The sequence below is a fragment of the Capricornis sumatraensis genome, chromosome 23, assembly GCF_032405125.1.
Source record: "Capricornis sumatraensis isolate serow.1 chromosome 23, serow.2, whole genome shotgun sequence".
In the NCBI taxonomy this organism is placed as follows: Eukaryota; Metazoa; Chordata; class Mammalia; order Artiodactyla; family Bovidae; genus Capricornis; species Capricornis sumatraensis.
This window is the reverse complement of record NC_091091.1, coordinates 32,798,187-32,823,541: the sequence shown is the minus strand read 5'-3', so window position 1 is coordinate 32,823,541 and position 25,355 is coordinate 32,798,187. Positions and strand designations below refer to the sequence as shown.

The 25,355-nt window shown below is 41.5% G+C and overlaps 1 protein-coding gene across 1 annotated transcript in view; it reads left to right on the top strand.

Moving 5' to 3' along the window:
• GPAM (glycerol-3-phosphate acyltransferase, mitochondrial) overlaps positions 1–21,656 on the top strand; it is a 36,006-nt gene extending 14,350 nt beyond the window's left edge. Inside the window, exons 6-20 of the mRNA XM_068961640.1 lie at positions 1,551–1,647; positions 2,296–2,432; positions 4,858–4,957; positions 5,269–5,481; positions 7,230–7,343; positions 8,453–8,538; positions 11,934–12,049; positions 13,521–13,591; positions 14,558–14,822; positions 15,375–15,511; positions 16,689–16,766; positions 17,440–17,580; positions 18,920–19,109; positions 20,702–20,760; positions 21,445–21,656. Of these exons, the coding sequence (XP_068817741.1) occupies positions 1,551–1,647; positions 2,296–2,432; positions 4,858–4,957; positions 5,269–5,481; positions 7,230–7,343; positions 8,453–8,538; positions 11,934–12,049; positions 13,521–13,591; positions 14,558–14,822; positions 15,375–15,511; positions 16,689–16,766; positions 17,440–17,580; positions 18,920–19,109; positions 20,702–20,760; positions 21,445–21,561 (1,921 nt within the window). The 3' untranslated portion in view covers positions 21,562–21,656. The remainder of the gene's footprint in view (positions 1–1,550; positions 1,648–2,295; positions 2,433–4,857; positions 4,958–5,268; positions 5,482–7,229; positions 7,344–8,452; positions 8,539–11,933; positions 12,050–13,520; positions 13,592–14,557; positions 14,823–15,374; positions 15,512–16,688; positions 16,767–17,439; positions 17,581–18,919; positions 19,110–20,701; positions 20,761–21,444) is intronic.
• Positions 21,657–25,355: the final 3,699 nt, after the last annotated feature.

Below are 25,355 nucleotides of genomic sequence, written 5' to 3'. Positions count from 1 at the left end.
TTGTCTATGCTGGTCATAGCTTTTCTTCCAAGGAGCAAGCATCTTTTAATTTCATGGCTGCAGTCACCATCTGCAGTGATTTTGGAGCCCAAGAAAATTAAGTCTGTCACTGTTTTGATTGTTTTCCCATCTATTTGCCATAAAGTGATGGGACCCGATGCTGTGATCTTCGTTTTTTGATTGTTGAGTTTTAAGCCAGCTTTTTCACTCTCTTTTTCCGCCTTCATCAAGAGTCTCTCATCACTTTGGATTTCTTTCAGACCTTTCTCTTTTCTGGTCGCTATGGCCAGGACTTTCAATACTGTGTTGAATTAAAGTGGCGGGAAAGTGCATTCTTGTTATGTTCCTGACCTTAGAGAAAATGCTTTCAGCTTTTCACCACTGAGTCTGATGTAAGCCGTGGGCTTGTCATTCATGGCCTTTCTTATGTTTAGGTATGTTCCCTCTGTATTCACTTTGTTGAAAGTTTTTAATTATAAATGCATGTTGGATTTTGTCAGGAGCTTTTTCTGCATCTGTTTAGATGATCATATTTTTTTTGAATTTTTCAATTTGTTAATGTGATGTATCACATTAATTTTACAGATGTTGAATCATTCTTGCATCTGGGGGTAAATTCTGTTCTTCATGGTGTATGATGCTTTTAATGTACTATATTGTTGAATTGGTTTGCTAATATTTTGTGGTGGATTTTTGCGTCTAGTTCATCAGTGATACTGGCCTGTGATTTTCTTTTTCTGTGATGTCTTTGGTGTTGCTATCAGGGTGATGCTGTCCTCTTAGGATGGGTAGAATCAGAAGTGTTCCTTCCTCTGCAATTTTTTGGCATGGTTTAAGAAAGATTTGTGTTAACACTTCTACAAATGTTTGGCAGAGTTCACCTGTGAAGCCACCGGGTCCTGGACTTTGGTTTGCTGGAATTTTTTTTTTTATTACTGTGTATGTTTCATTACTGGTAATTGGTCTGTTCATATTTTCTATTCTGCCTGGTTCAGTCTTGGGAGATTGTACATTTCTAGGAGTTTGTCCATTTCTTCTAGGTTGTCCATTTTATTAGTATTTGGATATAATTGTTTGTAGTGATCTCATATGACCTTTGTATTTCTGTAGTGTTGATTGTAACTTCTCCTTTTTCATTTCTAATTTTATTTATTTGAGCCCACCCTCTTTTTTTCTTGGTGAATCTGCACATGCTTATGTCTTAAAGGGAGTGATTTGTATTCAGTAATGGGATCACTCTGCTCACTTAACTGTTTGCTTGACTATAGCTTCTGAAGTATAAAGTATGCAAGTAGAGTAAAATATAAGATTGTAGTACATGATAGATGGATGCTTCTATGAGTAGTACATATGTAAAATCAGTTCTTTAAGTCCACAATTCAAATGTACACTTTCACATGTATACACACACATGTGCTCATAACATGAAGTCAGTTACAATCACTCTTAGGTTTTAGGTTCAGAAGTTTAGGTAGATAGCTGTCAAACTATGTATGTGTATATATATAAATATGTGTATACATTTAAAAACTTTTTAAACTTCCTTTCAGACTGACTGGATGGGTGCTGCTGAAACTGTTCAACAGCTTCTTTTGGAATATTCAGATTCACAAGGGTCAACTTGAAATGGTTAAAGCTGCAACTGAGGCAAGAATTATGTGAATCTATCATTCTTTTTTCTCCACATTTTGCAGAGTGATTTTGGAATTTTGGGGGAATTTTTTTTGTATACTCTTGTGCAGTCCCACATATTTGCAGATTTTCCCCCATGTGAGATAACTACAGTAGCTTTGTATTTGGAGGGGGGAAGTGGTGTAAAGAAGGACCTATCAGCAATATGCAGGATTCCTTCTGTAAGTTACCTTGCAATAATTCTGAAAATCAGATAGAATGATCCTTATTTTATGAATGAGGAAATAAAGGCACCTACAGATTAAGAAACTGTCCCAAGTTATGGCCAATAAGTCATTTCTCTAGAATTTCAAACCAAACCAACCTTGTATCCAAAACCTACATTCTTTTTATATAATTAGGGCTTCTTCTCAGAAGATAAATGATGGAGTCACCTTGAATTCTTGATTGCTTTCTTCCTTCCCTGATTATTTTTCATTGCTGCAGTTGTTTTTAGCTAGATAATATATAATTGGAATATTAATTGCCATTCTTATTTACTGAAAAATGTTTTTACAGAATGAGTCACTATTTAGCTAGTATTTGAATGATTCTAACCAAATGTTTGAACTGTAATTCAACTTTCCGTTTGAATTTCAAATTTGGCATTTTTCCTTTCGCTAGATGAATCTGCCGCTTATATTTCTGCCAGTTCATAGATCACACATTGACTATCTCCTGCTCACTTTCATTCTCTTCTGCCATAACATCAAAGCGCCGTACATTGCTTCAGGCAATAATCTCAACATCCCCATCTTCAGGTAAGATCACCTTATTTTGAAAGTTAAGGTATGAAGATTGTGTTTTGAGTTTTTATTTTTCTATTATAACTTTAGATACATTTTATTGTAATGAGTTCATTAGGATTTTTAGCTTTGTTTTAAAAGAATGCATGTTTATTGTGGAAAATTTGGAAAGTACAAAAAAGACTGAGCAACTCACAGATCAATTCTGACTGTGTTAGTTCAGACAAAAGGTGATGAAGGCTTAAAAAAAGGTATAATAGTTCTCTCAGAGAAGTGGTCATAGATTTGAGAAGTGTTTAGTCTCAAACTTCGGAGCACAAATCATCGCTCAGGTCAGCTGTGTGAGGAATAGAGAGCGAGAGAAGGATAAGTGTGGATAGTGACCCGAGGGGAGCAGGCTGGCGGGTCGTGCAGGCAGGGCCTCATAAGGGGGCGGTCACTGCTTTGCATGCCAGGGAGTCTGATCCTCAGCGTCAGTCCTAGGAGTTCCTTCCTGATCCCTCGGTTCAGAGTTCTGTTGCTGATCTGGCTCATGTGAGTGAAGAGAAGCCTTTCATACATGCAGTCAGCTGATACTTGCCCACATGTGCTCCAGGCAAGGGTGAACAAGACACTAGTCCTTGCTTTCAAATAGTTGATATAAAACAGTGGGGGATATAGACAAACAGCTAACTCTAATCCACTGTGATATGATGCTACAGACTTTTCCAAGTATCATGCTTTTTCAAGGATCAGAATGTCTATGCTTTTTCTCATGGGTACCTCTTCCCAGTATCAAGGAACCTGGAAAGTTGAATTAGAAACTCATCAAAAAAAAAAAAAAGTTTCTTTTTCGAAAGGGAGCTTCCCTGATAACTCAGTTGGTAAAGAATCCGCTTGCAATGCAGGAGACCCCAGTTCGATTCCTGGGTTGGGAAAATCCGCTGGAGAGTGGATGGACTACCCACTCTGGTATTCTTGGTCTTGCCTTGTGGCTCAGCTGGTCAAGAATCCGCCTGCAATGCAGGAGACCTGGGTTCGATCCCTGGGTTGGGAAGATCTCCTGGAGAAAGGAAAGGCTACCCACTCCAGTATTCTGGCCTAGAAAATTTCATGGACTGTGTAGTCCATGGGATTACAAAGAGCTGGACATGATTGAGCGACTTTCACTTTTTCGAAACAGTGTTTAGACATAGACTGAGCGTGAAGAGGGCTGTTTCACCTGGGCTCTAGAGAAGCCTTGCCCATAACAGTTTGCCTCCTCTATAGTCAGAACAATTTATGTACTCATTCCCTCTATGTTGGATTGGTTCTTGAGGTGAATCTCTGGAAATTGCCTAATAGGCACTGATAATTTCTTCCCTTTTCATGACCTCTATGCCAGGTAGCTTATCATTCCTTCAGCTATGACAGATTCTAAATAATCTGACCTATTTATTTGCAGTGTTCTTTTGTTACATGTCAGTCTGTACAAGTCACAAACCACTTTTCAGGATGGGTTATTTTTGTGGATGTTTAAATGGCAACCCACTCCAGTGTTCTTGCCTGGAGAATCCCAGGGACGGGGGAGCCTGGTGGGCTGCCGTCTCTGGGGTCACACAGAGTCGGACATGACTGAAGCGACTTAGCAGCAGCAGCAGCAGCAGCAGCAGCAGCATCTCCTTAAGAATTTGTTCTGCAAAGTTTAACTTTCAGAGAGTTAAGTTAACTTTCAAAGACATTAAGTTCCAGGGATATCTTACTGTCCTCCTTATGGTGACTATAGAAGGTGCCAAAACTGTGTATTAATATTTATATTAATATCACACTGTTTGAACAGAGGAGGAGGTGCCGAGATTGGAAACATTGACAAGTATTGGAAAATTTCTGCCTCCTATCAAAATAATTCATCAGTTTTGTAGGCAGAGACATGGGGTTGTGAGAATTGTTTGTTCTATGTGTGCATAAATGAAGCAAATTTTTATTTCATGCTTTGGGAGGATGGTTATGCTTGATTCCAGTTTGATAAACTTATCCTTTTCTCACTGGAATACTCTCCAAGAAATAACTTATTTGAGAAAATTTCCCCAAAGGAGCTTTCTAAATATCACTTTTATCTTGAAGTAAATGTGCCATAGGAAAATTTGGGGATGTCTAAAGATCAGTGTCTTGAGACCCTGGACAGGGTTTTAAAATTGAGCACTGTTTTATAACCTTCTTAAAATCTGTACCAGCACCTTTGCAGGGTAATGTATCATGGAAACTCCTTTTGGTGTATAACAGATGTAACAGAGCTTCATTATACACAGTGACATTCTGAAGGCTAATGCATAATGTAAATGATAGAAATGTGTCAACTGTATGGGTAATGTCCAGATTTTCATAATCAGCAGCTCAAACAACACCTGTGGCTTATATCCACACTGGAATTTGAGTCTTCTTTTTACATTTTTAAAAAATTAATGCATTCTTAAATTTATAGTACTTTGATCCATAAGCTTGGAGGCTTTTTCATACGACGGAGGCTAGATGAGACGCCAGATGGACGGAAAGATATTCTCTACAGAGCTTTACTCCATGGGGTATGTGTGATCTCTAATTACCCTTAAAGTTGTTATGGTAGCAATTAGAGTAGAAGAAAGAGAAACTTGATTGAGATTTTTAAAAAAACAGTTGTCTGAGTAATTATTTCAATGATTATTGCTTGGGTATGAGTTTGCTGATTACTTTTTGTTATCATAAAAATATAACATTGGAGATGCTCTTTTGCTATTATTTATGTAAAATATTTTGTCTGTAGTGAAGTTTTAAGGGTTTTTGTTTTTAAGATTTAACTTTGCTGAGCTTGTTCTGAGTTCACGAGTTCATCTTTTCCTTTCTTCTTATATGCTAGCATATAGTTGAACTACTTCGACAGCAGCAGTTCTTAGAGATTTTTCTGGAAGGCACACGCTCAAGAAGTGGAAAAATCTCCTGTGCTCGGGCAGGACTTTTGTCAGTTGTGGTAGATACTCTGTCTACCAATACCATCCCAGATATCTTGATAATACCTGTTGGGATCTCCTACGATCGTATTATTGAGGGTCATTACAATGGCGAACAACTGGTAAGAAGACCGCCTGCACAAAAATCATCTTTGCTTCTTTAGCCTTTTGCTTTTAGATAAGTGCTTTTAGAATTAGTTGAGAATATTCTTGGTACTCTCTAATTTTATAACACATGGTAGGCTGGGCTTTCATCTCCTATCACAGCCTGATTGGTAGTGCTAACATGTCTTCCTGCATTTGGAGGAATTGCCATGATTAGATTAATCAACACCAGCCTTAGTCATAGAGTTGGGAAATGAAAGAATACTTGATACTGAGTTACCATCTTTGCCCTGGGAAGGGTATGTGTGGCTTGGTCTAGTCAGAGCTTATTGCTTGCGTGTAGAGTTTTAAGTTAAACCTGAAGAGTTGGTGGGATCATGTTGGCAAAGCAGCTACAAGTTAATTTGAAAAGTGGCAGCAATTTTTTCATGAACTTTCTATTGAACAGTTATGAAAGAATGCATCCATCATATGCGTGTAGCTTGAATTAGCACAACGTGAACACACCTACATAATCGCACTGAGATTGAGGACTCTAGATACCCCCCTTATCCCTTCTCTCATTGCTGTCCCCTCATGGGTAGCCAGTTATCTTTACTTCTTACAGAATAGATTGACTTGCCTGTTTTTGATCATTATATAAATGGAATTATATAGTGTGTGGACTTTTTGTCTCTGGTTTCTTTTGCTTAAGCAACAACTTATTACAGATAGTTAGAATTTGTTCATTGTCATAGCTGTGTAATATTACAGTGTATGAATATACAGTTTGTCTATTCTACTGTTGAAAAACAAGTTTGGCTTCCTGGTTTGGGCTGTGATCATTCTTAAACCTTTCTCTTGATGACCATATGTATGCATTTTGTGGAGTATGTACCTAGGAGTGGAATTGATAGCTCATAAAGCATAGGTACATTCAGTTTTGTAGATGCTGCCAAACAGTTTTCCAGAATGGTTTTATCAACTTACTGTTCCTCCCAGCAGTTTGCAAGTTCCAGAGGGATTAAGTTTTGTTCTTATTTAGTGTGAAAGTCCTGGTCATGGTACTTATGTCAAGCTTATTGCTCAAAACATACTAAAAACTCAAGGACTCCTAATAAAGAATAAAGTGATAGACCTGGATGGTTATCTGTCTCTCTCTTGTGAGACCCGCTCCTTGTGTGCAGCCTGAACGTATGCTCCCTCACCCTGATGGGGTCTCATGATGTCATATCTGAGTCCTGTGTCCTTTCTACAGCTGTCACTGTGCCTTACGCTTGTTAAATATTCAGGAAACACTCACTGGATGAACAGTTGGCTTACAGGCCACTCTGGGGCTGAATTTGGTGTTTGGTTGCTTAATGTTGTGAATTTGGACCATCATAATCATCAGCTCACAATAAGGTGGTCTCTTTGATTTTATCTGAGAGCCACAGAACAGATTTTCAGGCTAGTGTGTCATCTTTATCCTTCAGCAGTTTGCAGTTGTATTTTTGTGAATGATGTAAACAATGCATTAAAAGAAGTTGTGTTAAATGTTTCCTTTTTCGTTGGCCAAATTACCTTCCCAGTGATATCATTACATCTTTTAGCATCTTTGAGTGCTCACCATTTTCTGACCGGTCTCAGCAAACGGATAGGTATTTTCCTCCTTCATTCATTATTTTTCCAGATAAACCTTCAGTTTCCATAAAAAAAATTCATAAACTTTATCTTTGGATAATAATATTTGCATATTTGTTAGCTTTGTTGCTTACCATACTATTCTTTCAAAATTGCAAACTAGGGAAAACCCAAGAAGAATGAGAGCCTCTGGAGCATAGCAAGAGGTGTTATCAGAATGTTACGAAAAAACTACGGATGTGTCAGAGTGGATTTTGCACAACCATTTTCCTTAAAGGTGAGTGTCTGTTGAGCTGAAGCTGTGTGGAAGCATCGGTCTAGCTCAGTGTCGGAAGATCTGGGCACCAGACCAGCCTCTGATGCCTTTTCTCCATGTGAGTTAGGGCCTCAGTTTCTTCTCTTGTAGAACAAGACTCTGACAAGAGTAGTATTTCCTGAATTTTTCCACCGATATGCCTGTTGACAAAGGAGACTAAATGTCTGTCTTTGGGAAACACCAGTTTCATAGTTTTTTGCTGTCTTTTATAATTCATGAGAATTATGCATATTGCTTTACATAAGTCAATATTTTATATGTTATGTTTTAAAATTGCCTTTAGGAGACATTTTTAAAAACATGTCTCACAGCTGGGTAACAAGGATGGTCCAGGGTGATACTCTGTTCTACTCAGTGGAGTCTATACCCACATATTCCGAGGAAGAGTGCCATCCTCATGGAGAAGCCTGGGGCTGGTGAATCTCTGAGGTCCTGCAGTTTTAAATTCTTAAGATTTTCAAATTGGTAAAGGAGAAAGAAGGATGGGGAGTTGGGAACCCAAAGATAAGGCACAGAGGTCCTGCCTCTCCTTCTGTTCCGCTTCTTGGTTTTATTTTAAGGAAGTCTAACTGCTATGCTATATTCTTTTTGGTTAAGGACCTTGTCATTTCTTACCACTTTTTTTTTTTTTAATGCTGCAGAGCTTCTCTTGTTTTTGCTTTTGAATTGAGATTCTTTTGAATATAATATGACCTTCGGGTTGTCAGATTTCCTTTAAAAGGGTATGGTTGGTCAATTATCACTGTTAATAATATTGGGAATGCCAACTAATTTCATGAAGATGTGAGAAAAATTAAATTTTGCCCTTAATTTTTAAATGATTTTGCTTAAGCATCACCCTGACTTTGGAGCTTCAGTTCTTTGATTTCATGCTTAACAACATTCTATGAGTCATTCTGCACTTCTGAGGATAGTTTAGGCTAATAGGAAGTATTTCTCATGTTATATATCAATAGTGTGGCTCATTTTATTAACAACTCACTTTTAACTTTTTGAAGATGAAATTATATTTTATATATGTTTATGGAAGTCAGACAGTGGGAGTAAATGATTGTGTTTTATTTTTCCAGGAATATGTAGAAAGCCAAAGTCAGAAACCTGTTTCTGCTCCACTTTCTTTGGAGCAAGCATTGTTGCCAGCTATACTTCCCTCAAGGTAAGATTTATCACCAGATGGTCAATACCAAAATCAGATTAATTATATTCTTTGCAGCTAAAGATGGAGAAGCTCTATACAGTCAGCAAAAACAAGACTGGGAACTGATTGTGGCTCAGATCATGAATTCCTTATTGCCAAATTCAGACTTAAAGAAAGTAGGGAAAACCACTAGACCATTCAGGTATGACCTAAATCAAATCCCTTACGATGATAAAGTGGAAGTGAGAAATAGATTCAAGGGATTAGATCTGATAGACAGAGTGCCTGATAAACTATGGACGGAGGTTCATGAAAGTGTAGAGGAGACAAGGATCAAGACCATTCCTAAGAAAGAGAAGTGCAAAAAAGCAAAATGGCTGTCTGAGGAGGGCTTACAAATAGCTGTGCAAAGAAGAGAAGTGAAAAGCAAAGGAGAAAAGGAAAGATATACCCATTTGAATGCAGAGTTCCGAAGAATAGCAAGGAGAGATAAGAAAGCCTTCCTCAGTGATCAATGCAAAGAAATAGAGGAAAACAACAGAATGTGAAAGACTAAAGATCTCTTCAAGAAAATTAGAGATACCAAGGGAACATTTCATGCAAAGGTTGGCACAGTAAAGGACAGAAGTGGTATGGACCTAACAGAAGCAGAAGATATTAAGAAAAAGTGGCAAGAATACACAGAAGAACTATACAAAAAAGGTCTTCATGACCTAGATAATCACGATGGTGTGATCACTCACCTAGAGCCAGATATTCTGGAATGTGATGTCAAGTGGGCCTTAGGAAGCATCACTATGAACAAAGATACTGGAGGTGATGGAATTCCAGTTGAGCTATTTCAAATCCTAAAAGATGATGCTGTGAAAGTGCTGCATCTATATGCCAGCAAATTTGGAAAACTCAGTAGTGGCCACAGGACTGGAAAAGGTCAGTTTTCATTCCAATCCCAAAGAAAGGCAGTGTCAAAGAATGCTCAAACTGCCGCACAATTGCACTCATCTCACATGCTAGTAAAGTAATGCTCAAAATTCTCCAAGCCAGGCTTCAACAGTACATAAACTGTGAACTTCCAGATGTACAAGCTGGATTTGGAAAAGGCAGAGGAACCAGAGATCAAATTACCAACATCCGCTGGATCATCGAAAAAGCAAGAGAGTTCCAGAAAAACATCTATTCCTGCTTTATTGACTATGCCAAAGCCTTTGACTCTGTAGATCACCCCAAACTGTGGAAAATTCTGAAAGAGATGGGAATACCAGGCCACCTGACCTGCCTCTTGAGCAATCTGTATGCAGGTGAGGAAGCACCAGTTAGAACTGGACATGGAAAAACAGACTGGTTCCAAATAGGAAAAGGAGTATGTCAAGGCTGTATATTGTCCCCCTTCTTATTTAACTTATATGCAGAGTACATCATGAGAAACACTGGACTGGAAGAAACACAAGCTGGAATTAAGATTGCCGTGAGAAATATCAATAAGCTCAAATATGCAGATGACACCACCCTTATGGCAGAAAGTGAAGAACTAAAGAGCCTCTTGATGAAAGTGAAAGAGGAGAGTGAAAAAGTTGGCTGAAACTCAGCATTCAGAAAACTAAGATCATCGCATTTGGTTCCATCACTTCATGGCAAATAGATGGGTAAACAGTGGAAACAGTGGCAGATTTTATTTTTTTGGGCTCCAAAATCACTGCAGATGGTGATTGCAGCCATGAAATGAAAAGATGCTTATTCCTTGGAAGAAAAGTTATGACCAACCTAGATAGCATATTCAAAAGCAGAGACATTACTTTGCCAGGAAAGGTCCATCTAGTCAAGACTATGGTTTTTCCAGTGGATATGAGAGTTGGACTATAAAGAAAGCTGAACGCTGAAGAATTGATGCTTTTGAACTGTGGTGTTGGAGAAGACTCTTGAGAGTCCCTTGGACTGCAAAGAGATCCAACCAGTCCATCCTAAAGGAGATCAGTCATTGGAAGGACTGATGTTGAAGCTGAAATTCCATTGCTTTGGCCACCTGATGTGAAGAACTGACTCATTTGAAAAGACCCTGATGCTGGGAAAGATTGAAGGTGGGAGGAGAAGGGGACGACAGAGGATGAGATGGTTGGATGGCATCACCGACTCAATGGACATGAGTTTGAGTAAACTCCCTGAGTTGGTGATGGACAGGGAGGCCTGGCACACTGCAGTCCATGGGGTCGCAAAGAATCAGACGTGACTTACCGACTGAATTGAACTGAACTGAAGATTTATGGAAGTTCTTTATACTGAATATCTGTTATGTCTTATATTGGACTTCCCAGGTGGTGCCAGTAGTAAGGACTGCCTGCCAATGCAGGAGACATAAGAGATACTGGTTCAATCCCTGGGTCAGGAAAATCCCCTGGAAAAGGGCACGGTGACCCACTCCTGTATTCTTGCCTGGAGAATCCCATGGACAGAGGAGCCTGGCAGGCTACAAAGTCCATAGGGTTGCAAAGAGGTCGGACATGACTGGAGTGACTCAGCACACACAGATTTCTTACATTGCATGGAAAAATTGGTTACCTTTGTTAAGGATGTTTATATTCTCGTTTTTACTTCCTCACTTGAGTAATTTTTCTAGTAATTTGGTCTAGTAAAGGGTCTTGAAGTAATGTTTTTGTGTATTAGTTTGAAGGTTTTTGATTATTTGGATCTTAAAATCCTTTTGATTTTGTGAATCATATATGAATTCTTATTTGATTTTTTTTTGAATACTTGAAATGTTCTTTGTGGTAGTAGTAGCTTATGCATATTGCACATTCATGTAACATGTAAAAGAGTTTCTTATGTGAATTTTCCAGAATTCAAATCAAATGGTCACTGAGAGAAATATTAAGCTTTTTTAAAAATATGTTTAAATATAGAATTTTTGAAACTGTTTTAAAATGGAGCATCTTGTTTTATGCATTTTTTCTGCCAGTGAGTTCTGAAAGTGATGTACCAACAGATTACTTAGTCATGAATAAATAACATGTTGTGTTCAGGAGAGTGTCTTAAATATAATGAAATAGGTATGTGTTAGTTACTCAGTTGTGTCCAACTCTTTGCGACCCCATGGGCTGTAGCCCACCAGGCTCCTCTGTCCATGAAATTCTCCAGGCAAGAATACTGGAGTGGGTAGCCATTCCCTTCTCCAGGGGATCTTCCTGACCCAGGGATCGAACCCACATCTCCTGCGTTGCAGGCAGAATCTTTACCATCTGAGCCACCAGGGAAGCCTATAATGAAGTATATTTTGGAGGAAAACAACTCATAGAAATAATCTATTTGTGGTTTAAATTTAGAATATGTAGTGAAGTATCTAATACATTTGTATCTCATGTCATTTGCTTTGGGAAAGATTGGGGTTATAGAGGTCTAAAAAAAACCAAAAAACATTTTAGACCCAGTGATGCTGCTGATGAAGGTACAGACACGTCCATTAATGAGTCTAGAAATGCAACAGATGAATCCCGCCGAAGAAGACTAATTGCACATCTGGCTGAGCACGTTCTCTTCAGTAAGTAGAATTCCACTCTTTCATTCCATAATTCAGATTCAGTGTGATGCAGCGTGAACCATACAGGTTTTGGAATCTGCCAACGTTAGATTCTACTTCTGGCTCTAGGACTAACATGCAGGGGGTACTAAGTAAGTTATTAGAAGGAAGATCATGCTGAGAGGATTTGAGATAACTGGATGAAACATCTCACACAGTGCCAGATAATTAGTAGGTGCTCATGAATTAGTCTCTTTGAACCCATTTGTGGTACAGCTTCTAGGTTTATGGTTGCACGTCCCTTTCCCCTGTGACCTCGTGATCCTTTTTATTTGGTAAATATTGTGTGTCTTTTGCATGTAAAGCTTTATTCTAGCTGTGGGGACTACACATTGAGTCATTGACTCTGTACCCAAAGAGGTTCTGCTCTTCTCAGTGGGATGGTTGTACACTAATAATGCTGTGGGAGTGGATCAGAGTGGAGCGAGTCACGTGCAGAATTAGCCATCCTTAAGTTGCAAGTGGCAGCATTGTATGACGCTGTAGAGGCTGCTTTAAGGTCGGAAGCAGCAATAGCTTGGGATTTCTTCGCCCTTCCCTATGCCTCCTCCCCATCAGGTTAGGCCCTCCGCGCTTGCTGTCCATGTGGAGGCATCCTCACCTCATCTTGCTCCTTTCTGCCTAGCCGCTGCTGCCATTGCTTTACGCTGGACCAAGATCCTCTTTTCTGAGGATGTCTGATGGAGTCTCTGCTTAAATCCTGGATGCTGAAAATAATACATCCTTAAATGTTGAAAAACTGGAAAGTAAAGATAAAACCCACTACCCAGATGACCAGATGGGTTGCTGTCTAGTCTATAAAAAAATTTTTTTTTTGCAGTTTTGTGCTATTTTCCATTTATAAAACAAGTATTATGAAAGGTTTTTAAGTATACTTTTTAAAGGCCAAATATATGTGGTACTGGGAACTTTTTTGTTCCTTAAACACTTGGGGTAACATTAATTATGAATGAAGTATTCGTGAATTCATTATCATCTCAGAAAACCCACAAATGGTGTTGTTATCTTAGATTATTCCATAGATGTTTTCATATTTGATTTGTGTGATTATAAATTTCTACAAATTTGGAATATTGAGTTATGGACTATAGCCATTCTCAGATGTCTGTCTGACCCCTTTCTTCCTACCTCTGACCTGCCTCTGGTCCAGGTTGAAAAGAGGAAGTTAAAATCGATTTCTGGGTTGAGGGTAGACCTATCTTAGACTGAATGCTATTATATGAGCATTGATCTCTAATGAGCTTCCACTGGTCCAGAGCAAATTGTGACTTCCCTTTGGTGAATCAGGTATAATAAATACAGTAGAAGACTTTTATAGTTTTCAATGTTCCTAATTAAGATACTTTTTTTTTTTTTAAGATTTAGGTACTTTGTAAAAAGTTTCAGCTATATTAAAAAAAGCACAACTAAAAGGTGTGTGTTTGCCTTCCAGCTGCTAGCAAGTCCTGCGCTATTATGTCGACACACATCGTGGCCTGTCTGCTCCTCTACAGACACAGGCAGGTACGTCTGCAGTCTCACTGGAGTTCAGCAGAAAGCAGGGAAATGCTTTGTCAGCTTTTCAGATGCTTGTCCACTGATAGATTTGGCTCCCTTCCAGCTAGTCCTGTGAGTGAAAGTCACTCAGTCATGTCCGACTCTTTGCGACCCCGTGGACTGCCAGGCTTCTCTGTCCATGGAATTCTCTAGGCAAGAATACTGGAGTGGGTAGCTGTTCCTTTCTCCAGGGGAATCTTCCCAACCCAGGGATCGAACCCCGCATTGCAAGCAGTTTCTTTACCATCTGAGCCACCAGGGAAGCACAGTCCTGTGAGGTGAACAGTAAAATAATCTGAGGACTCTGCCCACAGGGGCTTTCAACCCAATGGAGGAAGACATCTATATGAAAAAAGCCTCAGGGACTGTTTTATCTGACAGTAAGGCATTCTTTGAAGAATACAGTTAATGGAAATAAGGCATGTCTTTTGACAGATAGAAAGTATTCTAATTGTAATGGTTTCCAAGCTGTTTGACTTGTATTTAGGACTTGCACTCTGCTTTCCTACAATACACTTGTCTAAGTCCTGTAATGGGAAAGACTGTCTGTCTGTCTCTGTCGCAGTCATGTTCTGAACATCAAATGTAGTGCCAATATATAAATACCAGCCCAGAAATTTGAGAAATTCTTGCTAAAAAATAAGCACTGCTTCTTTCCAGAAGGTGGCTTTTTCCTTTTGAGACCTTACATGCTACATCATGTTTTGTGGCTAGAATATGCTCTGGACATGAAATATCTTGACATTCCTGCTGGACAGCTTTTTAACCAGTTTTCTGACTTTCTTTACACTGGTGTTCTGGCTTTTTTTTTCTGACAGCAAACTTCAGGAAAGCCAAGGCAAGGGGGAAAAAAAAAATCCTTGGAGCAGTCTCTCCATCTTTTGAGAAGTGGGTTTTGTGTTCTCATGAGACCACTTCTGTCTGTTTTTATAGGGAATTGACCTCTCCACATTGGTGGAAGACTTCTTTGTGATGAAGGAGGAAGTCCTGGCTCGTGATTTTGACTTGGGTTTCTCAGGAAATTCAGAAGATTTAGTCATGCATGCCATACAGCTGCTGGGAAATTGTATCACAATCACCCACACCAGCAAGAACGATGAGTTTTTTATTACTCCTAGCACAACTATCCCATCAGTCTTTGAACTCAACTTCTACAGCAATGGGGTGCTCCACGTCTTTATCATGGAGGCCATCATAGGTATGTCAGGCCCTGAAGGATTTTCATGGCAAATCAAGTGGCCAAAAGCACGTGATGGTATCTACTTCAGTTTGGATGACAGTCCCTGGTTTCAGGGAATGTGTTGCTATAGTTTTAGTTTTGAAATAAAAGTGTCATCTGCTGTTTCACTGATTATAGCTTATTTTTATATTTGCTATTCGATGAGGAGTAACTGAGCTGCTGTATACATAGTACCACATGATTTACCAAGGAGGAGAGGTCAGATGTCTTGCTGCCCAGGATCTGGAAGTCTAGTTGAGATGAGACATACTTGTGGCAGTGGAGTGAGTCGGGGGAACAGAGGAGACGGAGGGCAGAGGGGATGGAAGCCTCTGAAGAAGGTCTGACAGGGTTGGGAGCACATGGAATCAGAAGTAAATTCTGAAGGGATTTACTTGAATTTCCGTGAACGCAGATAATTATTTTGGATGTATCAACGATCTTTTGTGGTAGTCCAGCCAGTCTGAGCCTCTCCAAGGTTTTTCTTGGAGATCTAAGGCTGCAGCTTCGCTGATGCTTTTACTTTCTCAGCCTGCAGCCTTTACGCAGTTCTGAAGAAGAGGGGCCCAGGAGGGCCCGTGTCTCCCAGCTTGGTCAGCCAGGAGCAGCTGGTACGCAAGGCCGCCAGCCTGTGCTATCTGCTCTCCAATGAAGGCACCATCTCTCTCGTAAGTGAAGACTCTTTAGTGTCTCCTCTTCTCTTGTTCTTGAGCATCTTAATGAAAACATAAAATGCTTTGCTCTTAGAGAATTTTTGGTCTATTACTGAAGCTTTACATCCTCCCCCTGGGTCTCAGTGACCGCCAGACCATTGCGTTGTTACTGTCTCGGTTTGCTCTCAGGGTCGCTGCTCCAGAGAACCCGTCCTGTGCTCTGATGGCTGCAAGGGCTCAGCGTTCTCCATCACTCAGATCCAGAGGCACAGAACCTCTTATCAGGCATAAGCCACTGGGTCAGGGGTTTGTAAATGATTAACATGCCCGCGCATGGATGAGAGAAACCTAGACGATGAGAGTCAGAAACAGTCTTAAAACTCATCTGCTCAGCCCCTCCTCCAAGTGGGGGAACTAAGGCCCAGCAGAACTAACGAGCATTTATGTTATATTTGAACACTTCTAGACATTTATAATGAGGCATACATATTAAGCAGTAGAGAGTTTTTTTTTTCTCCTCAAAGTCATCAATGAATAAAATTCTTATTTTAAAGTCTGTTGTTTTCCACTTATGGGAATGTGTCCTGGGACATTTCTGAGTACAGGTGTTGGGAGTACAGCCCTCCTCCACAGCATTGTCTGTGTATGTTATATTTGTGTCCTGTTGTGGAATCTGTTTCGCATGAATCTGGGGGGCAGGATGGGAGAGAAAAGGGTAGATAAGGCTCTCAAGGTTGACATTGTCTTTCACTTGGGTTTTTTTTTTAATTACTTGAATACATATTGCATTTCCTCATCCACCACCTTGTGTACAGCATTTACTGTAAGATAGATTTTGCAGGGAAATTGTCTTATAAAGGAAAAAAATAGGTGTAGGGGCCGGTCACGTAGCCCTTCTGAGGCCGCACTCTACTGGAGGGGTGGGGCTGGGGGAACTCGGCTCAGGAGCTCCGTCTGCAGGTGGTGCCTCACTGGGCGCTCTACCAGTCAGGTGACAAGGCCTCTTCTCGGACTTTGTCCACAGTGTGAGCTTGTCAAGAGGGTGGCGTCAGAAAGCTTAGTGCTTGACTAGTGGAGTGAGGCAGGTGATACCATGGAAGTATTTGGCAGCCACTTTGTACACTGTCTTCTGTCTTTAAAAAAACTAAGTGGAAGACCATGTGATTTACGCTGAAATGCCTTTTCTTTGCAGCCCTGCCAGACCTTTTACCAGACTTGCCATGAAACAGTGGGCAGGTTTATCCAGTATGGCATTCTTATAGTGGCGGAGGTAAGAAGGCTAGCTTGCTTTTGTTTGCCTTTAGTTTCTTGTTCTTTATTATCTTTTCTACCACCCGCTTTACCAGTGATTCCATTTGATGTGTGTGTGTGTGTGTGTGTGTGTGTGTGTGTGTGTGTGTGTGTATGTGTAGAGAGAGAGTCATGTCCAAGATGAGATGAGAAAAATAGGAATGGAGAGAGTAAGTGTCTTTCGGAATGGTTTAATATTATTTTGGTTCCTTTTATGTAACTGGTGTTGCATAAAGCATGTCTTGACTTGGTTCCATGGCATCCAGAAGCCTGTGTTCCAAGACCAGATCTTCTGTATATCCATGTGCTTGTAGCTTTCATGTGTACATTTTTCTTTTTTGAGGTTTTGTTTTAATTTTGGCAGCTTCTGTATAAAGGGTGTGGCGTGGGAAAGTAGATGCCAGTTTAGCAGAGCTGATGGTACTTTAATTGACGTGGCTGGTAGCTTTTACCCTCACTCTTTCTTTTCTTCTTTCCTCCCCTGCTGTCTCCTGAGTGATTTTGGGTTTGGAGAGGGTGGTGGACTGATCTCATGCCTGGCTGGACAGAAAGAGGAGGGGAGGGCATGAGAGAGGGCGACTTTGGGGTCCAGCCGGGCGGGCGTTTGTGTGCCTGAGCACATTTATCAACTGTTGGTCATCTCCCTGGCATAGCAAGATGATCAGGAAGATATCAGTCCTGGTCTTGCCGAGCAGCAGTGGGACAAGAAGCTTCCGGAACCTTTGTCTTGGAGAAGTGATGAAGAAGATGAAGACAGCGATTTTGGTGAGGAGCAACGAGATTGCTACCTGAAGGTACTTGGGTGAAGAATCTGGGTGGACACCACAGTGTGGAGTTGAGGCTCATGTTGCCACAGATTGACAGGGTGCTTAAAAACTGGGACTCCGGTGATGTACTCAAAGCACTCACAAACTGGCCGTGGCACTTTCTGCCCAGTTAAGACACTGAAACTGAATTGAATTAATCCCTGAAACGATTCAGTCTGGGGTATAGATAAATGGAAGAAGAGACAAGAGTCTCAGCTCTCAGGAAGATGAACGTCATAGATGATACCTTTCGTGACCCTCTCTCCAGAATGCACAGGTGCAGAGCGGTAGCCCTCCCTGCACTCACTGCTGAAGAGGCAGAGGTTCTGTTCAGGCATCACTGAAGAAGGCGGCGCTGTGCCAGCTGAGGGAGAGGAGGAGTTCACGCTCCGCTGCCGCTGGCCCAGTTGCTCTGCTTGAGTCGTGTTCCGTCTTGCCATCGCTCCCAGAATTTCATGCATCAGGCTCTTTGCCTTCATTTGAACAAATCCTGTCAGAAGATTTGATTTTTGAAAGATTGATGGTCCTTGCTTTAGAAAAAGCGATTTTGTCTAATTTGTAATTTTAGCAATCAGTAAGAATGACCCTACTTTTCTGAATACCCTAAGTGGATTGCTTTCTTTGCAGTGGGGTAACACACACACACACACACACACACACACACACACGCATGTGTGCGTGCACAGGCATACACAGACATACACAGGCATATAGACTCAGAGTCCAAGTGACTTTTGGGGTTTTTTCCTTTTAGGTATTACTAGTTTCAAAATGGGGCAGTAATCTTGCCCCAGGGAGGCTTATCTGAACGTGCACGTTTCTGGGGGGCCACTGCGAGCCCCCACTGCGCAGAGCACCCCATCACCACCACCACCTTTTCCTGTGGTACTGGGCTGGGCCAGAGACCACGTGGGCGTGTTGGCCATGAGGGCCGGGAGGGACTGAGATGACGTCAGGGGTCGAGGCATGTGGCCTTCTGTGCACTTGAGGGACTGCTGAGCCAGGCTTCAAAGCCTGGAGGGTCCAGCCTGGGTACCAGCCATTTTCAGTGATGACAGTATGTCATAATTATGTCATTCAAGTACAACCATTTTTTCTAGGCAGCTAGCTGTTCAATGAATGTAAACCTCAAATACCATGAAAGTCACTGATGACAATAAAGAACACATTTCAAAACCTGCAGTCATCTCCAGGGGCGATTCTGAGCCCACGGAGCGGTAGGCTGCTTCTGTGTGGGGCAGCGAGGGGCCGCCTTCTTGAGCTGCTGGTGCTCCGAGGCGGTGCCTCTGTCCCCGCCACGACTGGGTCTCCACTCTCGCCCTCCCAGGTGAGCCAGTCCAAGGAGCACCAGCAGTTCATCACCTTCCTACAGAGGCTCCTCGGGCCTCTGCTGGAGGCCTACAGCTCTGCCGCTATCTTCATTCACAACTTCGGCGGTCCCGTTCCCGAGCCTGAATTCCTGCAGAAGCTGCACAAATACCTGATCACGAGAACGGAGAGGAGGGTTGCCGTGTATGGTATGTGTGCCCCTCTCTTGGCTTCTTTTGAAAGCTATGTCGTTTTTGATTACAGGAATCTGCACATTGCAGATAGTTGGAAAAAAAGAAAGCAAAATCATCCTGACCTCTCACTCCATGGATTGCTCCTACTACTTCTTTGGGTGTGTTGTATAAATTGAACTACACAGATGATACACTCATGTCTGGCAGTTTTCTCCTAACATTGTAAGCGAGATTCATACATGCTGTTGCATGTAGTTTATTCTTGTGTTATAGTATTCCACTGTATAAATATTTACATTTCATTGATTCCTGTCCATCACTGATGGATATTTGGGCTTTGCAGTTCAGCACTCCTCTGAATAGTGCTGCCGTGAACATGTTTGAGTGTGTCCTTGGGTAAACAAATGGACTTATTTTTGTAGGCTTGTATAGGAGAATTGCCTGTTCGCAGGGTGTGGTGTGTTTGGAGTTAGTAGGTGTGGTCCAACAGTTCCCGAGTGCTAAACCCAGGAACTCCCAGCAGCAGTGTGAACCGCTGTTGCCCCCCGCCCCCGCCCGGCACCTGGTTCTGTCTCTTATGGAAAAGGTGTGATTGGGATGGGAGTAGCATTCTCTACAGTTATGCTTTAGGACTGCAGCTACTTTGACTCAATCATTTTTAAAGCCATGACGGATCTCGAGATAATCGATCACTAGATATTTATCTAGAGATAGCTGCTGCTGCTGCTGCTGCTAAGTTGCTTCAGTCGTGTCCGACTCTGTGTGACCCCATAGATGGCAGCCCACCAGGCTCTGCCATCACTGAGATTCTCCAGGCAAGAACACTGGAGTGGGTTGCCATTTCCTTCTCCATTGCGTGAAAGTGAAAAGTGAAAGTGAAGTCACTCAGTCTCTTCCGACTCATAGCGACCCCATGGACTGCAGCCCACCAGGCTCCTCCGTCCGTGGGATTTTCCAGGCGAGAGTCCTGGAGCGGGGTGCCATTGCCTTCTCCGGAGAAAGCTAGAGCTCTACAGAGTGGCATGTAGAGAGATGTATAGCTGCGTCTATAGCTGTATCTCTAGATTGAGATCAAGACCTAGAATCACCTCACTTTAGAGGTGAAGACACTATTCCAGATCGTGCAGCTAGCTAAAGGGCAACCTGGGATTAGAATTCCTTTTTTCTGACCTCTGGGCTTGTGCTTTTTCTGGTTCCACTGCAGTAGGAGTCATCTATGCATTCCTGCACAGTTTAAAAGAACTACATTCTGGCTCATTTGAGTCTCACAAAAACCCTTCAAGATGGATATTTTGGGTATTTCTCTTTCCCTTCCTCTTCTCTCTGTCCTTCCCTGCCTCCTCCCCTTCCTCCCTCCCTTTTTCTCTTTCTCTCCCTACCCCTGTCTCCATCATCTCCCCCACGCACCCCCAAAAGGTGACCGTAAATTTGAAGAAAGAGCAGACCCTTCGCGACCTCACAAGTGACTGGTAGAAGAAGGAGCTTGGCGCGGTCCCCGGACTTGCTCTGACCTCTTCCCAGCCTTCTACCCTCTCTTCCCGTGAATACTGGGGTTTTCATTGTCCCTGGGCCTAAACATTTGACAGGGCCTGATTCTTTCTCCACAGCTGAGAGTGCCACTTACTGTCTTGTGAAGAATGCTGTGAAAATGTTTAAGGATATCGGGGTGAGTGTCCACCACTTATGGTACAAGAGCACGTGTTCATGTCTGTCCTTTTTGTTTAGATCTAATCTGTCTGAGTCACCTTTGTGTTGGGCTGGACCCTGAGAGAAAGCAGTTTCTGCAGGATTAATCATGCAGGCATTTCTGGGGATTGGGAGGAGGAGGGGCATGTTGAAGGTGAGGCCCCTCCGTACAGATTTATTTGCATGTTCCAAAATTGTCCTCTTTTTCCTCTTCATCCTAAATGAAGGTGTCCATGTGTTTCAAGATTCTACTGCAGTTTTGGTGGGGATGTTAATTATGCCATATGATTTTCAGTTATTTTCTTGTGTTTTTACCAGTATTGCTAAAAGTATCCTAAGCTATCCTTTATCTTCACAAATTACTTGGGACATGAGTTCCATGGAGGTACTAGTGGTTTTTGTGAGGAACTCTTCTGTGACTTTATTCTAACATAAAATTTAAAATCTAGTACACTAGTAAACCCCACACCTGCCCCCATAATCTCCCACCCCCGTAACCTTCCTTCCCCGTGCTCACACACACCCTACACATACATTTTCTTAAAGCCTGGATATGGCTTTATGTACCTTACTGCCCATCAAGTAAGGGTTGGTGACAGAAATGTCTCCCCGCCCCCTTACCCTTTTTCGTTTGTCTTTCGTTTAATCTAAACTTTCTCTCTAGGTTTTCAAAGAGACCAAACAAAAGAGAGTGTCTGTTCTAGAACTCAGCAGCACTTTTCTACCTCAATGCAACCGGCAAAAGCTCCAGGAATATATTCTGCATTTTGTGGTGCTGTAGGGAACTTCTGGCACCTCTGGCAAGTGACAGGCGTGGGACCAGTTCCTCGTAGCCTCTGCCTGTGGCACGAGAGTGGATGGTGCCGTCGTGTGGTGGGGCCTGACCCGTCCTGACGCGACCTCCTGGAAGACAAGTGCCTTCTCTCCTCCGTGATCTGTGATCGCTGGACACTGGCGTGACACAGCCGCTTACAGATCACACCATGGGGGCCCCAGCCTCCATTTGCAGTTCATGATCAGTAGATTGCAAAATGAAATTTTGGAGTTTATTAAAGATTTACATTTTAAATATAACAGTTAGGGGCTTATTACTGTGATGGACACACAAATGTAGTTAATTCTGAAACTGAATCTTGTGTAGTACACTTAATGCCGTCAGGTAATTTGTTGGTATATGTTCAGATTAATGCTTCCTTGAAAAATAACTGAGTCATCCATTCACTGTTTTTTTTTTTTTTTTTCATTTATTTTTTCCTCTGGTGTTATCTATGTCCATTGTAGCTAACTGTTAAATGGGAACATTTTTTTCCTCACAAGTGCTTTACAAATGAATGGGCTGTTCACACACAGGTGTCACTGTGCTGTCTGTTGTAGTCAGGTATAGAAAGTGTTTTAAGAGCTAAATGAAAACACAATCTTAATTTAGGTCAGGAATAGAGAGAATCTGACCAATCAGCTCATACCAGGAAATAAATTTGGCTGGTGAAATTCAAGATAAACTAGGCCGGAAAATTGACTTTGAAAATGTTTGCTCGTGTGAAAAAGTGCCATTGAGTTTTAAATGACGGGCAAGTATTTAGGAGCAACTCCTGTTTTATGTCTGTGTCCCTTCCCTGCCACCCCTCCCCCGACCTCCTGCCTCAGGCAGCACCTGCCTCTCAGGTACGGTTGTGTCTTGGAGGTAGCAACTGTCCTAACCTATTAGCTTGGCCTGATCGTCTGTGTTAGTGTGAAGCGCCCTGGCTGCAGCCTCATGGCCCAGCCCTCTTACATCCTGTAGACTGGTTGTACACTTTTGAGTGGCTGGTACCCACTCAAGTTGGGCAGAGTGGGTTGTACATCACATATGTGATGGCCCTGCAGACTGGCATTTGTAGATTTTTTTTAGCTTTGAGAAAAAGAAAACCATGGTTCTTTAAAAATAAACGTGGGTTATTTTCCTAAACCCTGATGCCATATAGTGGCAAATAATTATGAAAAATTGTTGATAACAGGTAGGTGCCTTTTTTGTGAGCAGGGATCATAATTGTTCGCTAATTGTGGTAATGATGGTGATTTCTTAAAGATCATGTGATAGAAAACGTTTTCTAACAGCTGTTTCTTCTTCTCTCTGTTGTTTTATGGAATTAGGAATTTTTCCTGACAAATACTGCAGGTAACCTTTGAATTTAATAGTAAGGTACTGAGAATTAAAGTCTGTACTTTTATCAGCTTGGATTTTAAACACTAATAATGTCTTGTGAGTATTCTGTGTGTGTTGGGAGAGGGAAAAATACTGATTGGTATTTCACATTGTATGAAATTTTTGAAACTCGGAGCAATAATGCCATGCTGTTGTGATTTTCATCCATTCTTCTCAAATTCCGCATTTAAAACACGTTTTCTTTATAGGAGCTCACATCCCATTAAGCCGTTGTCAGTGTTGCAGCGGCTCTGATGTGGAGTGGCGTCTTCACTGTGTTAACATTCCATTTTACGTCCTAAGTAGGACTGAGCTCTGTGTTTTGGGGAACAGCCAGGGAAGCTTATTTATCCCCTTGTGTGTTCCTTGTCTAGGTAAGCAAATGTTTCACTAGTCTTTTCTGCTCGTCCATGAAATTATAGACCAAGGGTCACTCAGACTGTCTAAGTCAAGGTTGGGACTGACCTCTCTGTGGACTCTGCTGCCCCGCCTGTGACTTGCGCTAAGAGCTGCTGCTTCGCCAGCCTGAGCAGGGAGCAATGGCTTCTCTGGCTCTATTTGCCCTTTCAGTTGGTTTGTTTTCTAGAAATCTACTCAGATGCTTTGGGGAATGCAATGTATGATTTGCTAGCTCTCTCACCACTTAACTCACTGTGAGAATAAATATGCATGCTTTCTGTAATTAACTGGTGCTTTGAAAACCTTTTTTAAGGAAGACAAATCTCAACCAAAGTTCTGCTCATCCAGACAAGCTCACCCTCGCGTTAATTTTAGCACAGCTCATTCTTTCGTGCCTCGTTACTGAACAAATATCCATCATCCCGATAAGGCTTCCAGATACCACTGTTTTGCTAAAAGATTTATTCTCCTTGTTTTCCAAAAGTGAATGGCTTTCACGTAAGATTAAACGAACTAGGTGCTTGTAAATAATTTATTACCGTTTACTGCATTTCTGTAATACTGAAATGCATGCCCTCCAGGGGAAGACAGACTGTGAGTTGAGTTTAAAAGCAAACCAAAAGCCCCAATAATAAGCAATATGGAGCTACACTCTTTCAAAATGAGAAAGTCCTAAGAAATTCAAAAGAGAAGAAGGCACTTTCGCTCCTAAGAGAAAAGGAAGGAAGTAGCGTGAGGTGTGTAGAACTCGTGACAGAGAAAGGACTACGAGTCTGCGCAGCCTCATGAAGTCACAGGGCGAGTGGGGAAAACGCATCAGGGACCACAGTGAATGTAAACTCGGATTGTGGAATTTCCAGTCTGAGGAGCAAACCATTTCCCAGAGTTCTGCGTGTGTATGAGTGCTCTGTGAGATGTTCTTAGGTGTTTTGTAGAAAAAGTGTTGCTGGTAAAATTAATTTGCACATGAAGCCTCATTCCTAGAAACTCACAGTGCGCTTTAGCACAGTAAGGGCTCAGGGCCCGCCGGTACCAAGCCTGTATTAACCCAGCATTTCCCAATCTGTGCGACCCCAGAGCCTTTTTCCCCTTTGGAACACCCCTATGGACCTCTCCTGAGGTTCACAGAGAACATTTTGGGAAACGCTATGTTACGTATTTCTGTAAGAGGACAAGGCAGTAATTGCCTGGTGGCACAGAGGCATGTCTGCATGGATTTCGTATGCTCAAACATTGTGTTGAATGGATGTATACTTCCTTCCCTGGAGACAATAAGCACAGAAAACTATCGTATAGGTGGTCAGAGCTCTTCGATGAAAGATCAGCCCTCAATGTGTCTGGGTTTTTAACTGAAAGGAGCAAAATTAACACTAGGATTAATTGGGGTAAAAAAATTTAAGATTTTAAGTCAGACCTAGCAGGAGATTTTGCACAATCAAATGCAGCTTTTTATCCACAAATAGTTCTAGTGTTTAGAAATGATAGGACCTACCACTGAGGTTTATAAGACTTAATTTGGATGTAAATGTTTTTTAAACCACTCTTTTTAGGAACTTGAGACTTGGCATCTGGCATTTCAGTTTAATACAAAAATGATGGCATTTGAAAGAAACTTTTGACTTTATTTCTAAACATCTAAAGTTCTGAGATGCCTTGATGGAAGGTGTTAGACTGTTTGCCTGTTGTACAAAGAAATGTTAGATTGTTGTAAAAAGGTTGATTATACAGTACCATAAAATAGCATGGTGTGATGTTGTGAATGAACTGATTTGGAAATGTGGATTGAATTTTACGCCTGTTAATATATTGTAAGAAGCACAGAGGTGTAGCTTTGTTTTAATAAACCGAAAAGTGAATATATTCTTGATGTTTTGTATCTGTCCTTAAAAGTTCCCTACATAATTCGCTATACAAACACTTCTTGTTTCACTTCACATAGACCATGATTAAAATGCTTATAGGAGACAATCTTAAGTAAATTTGTGAACCTGCAG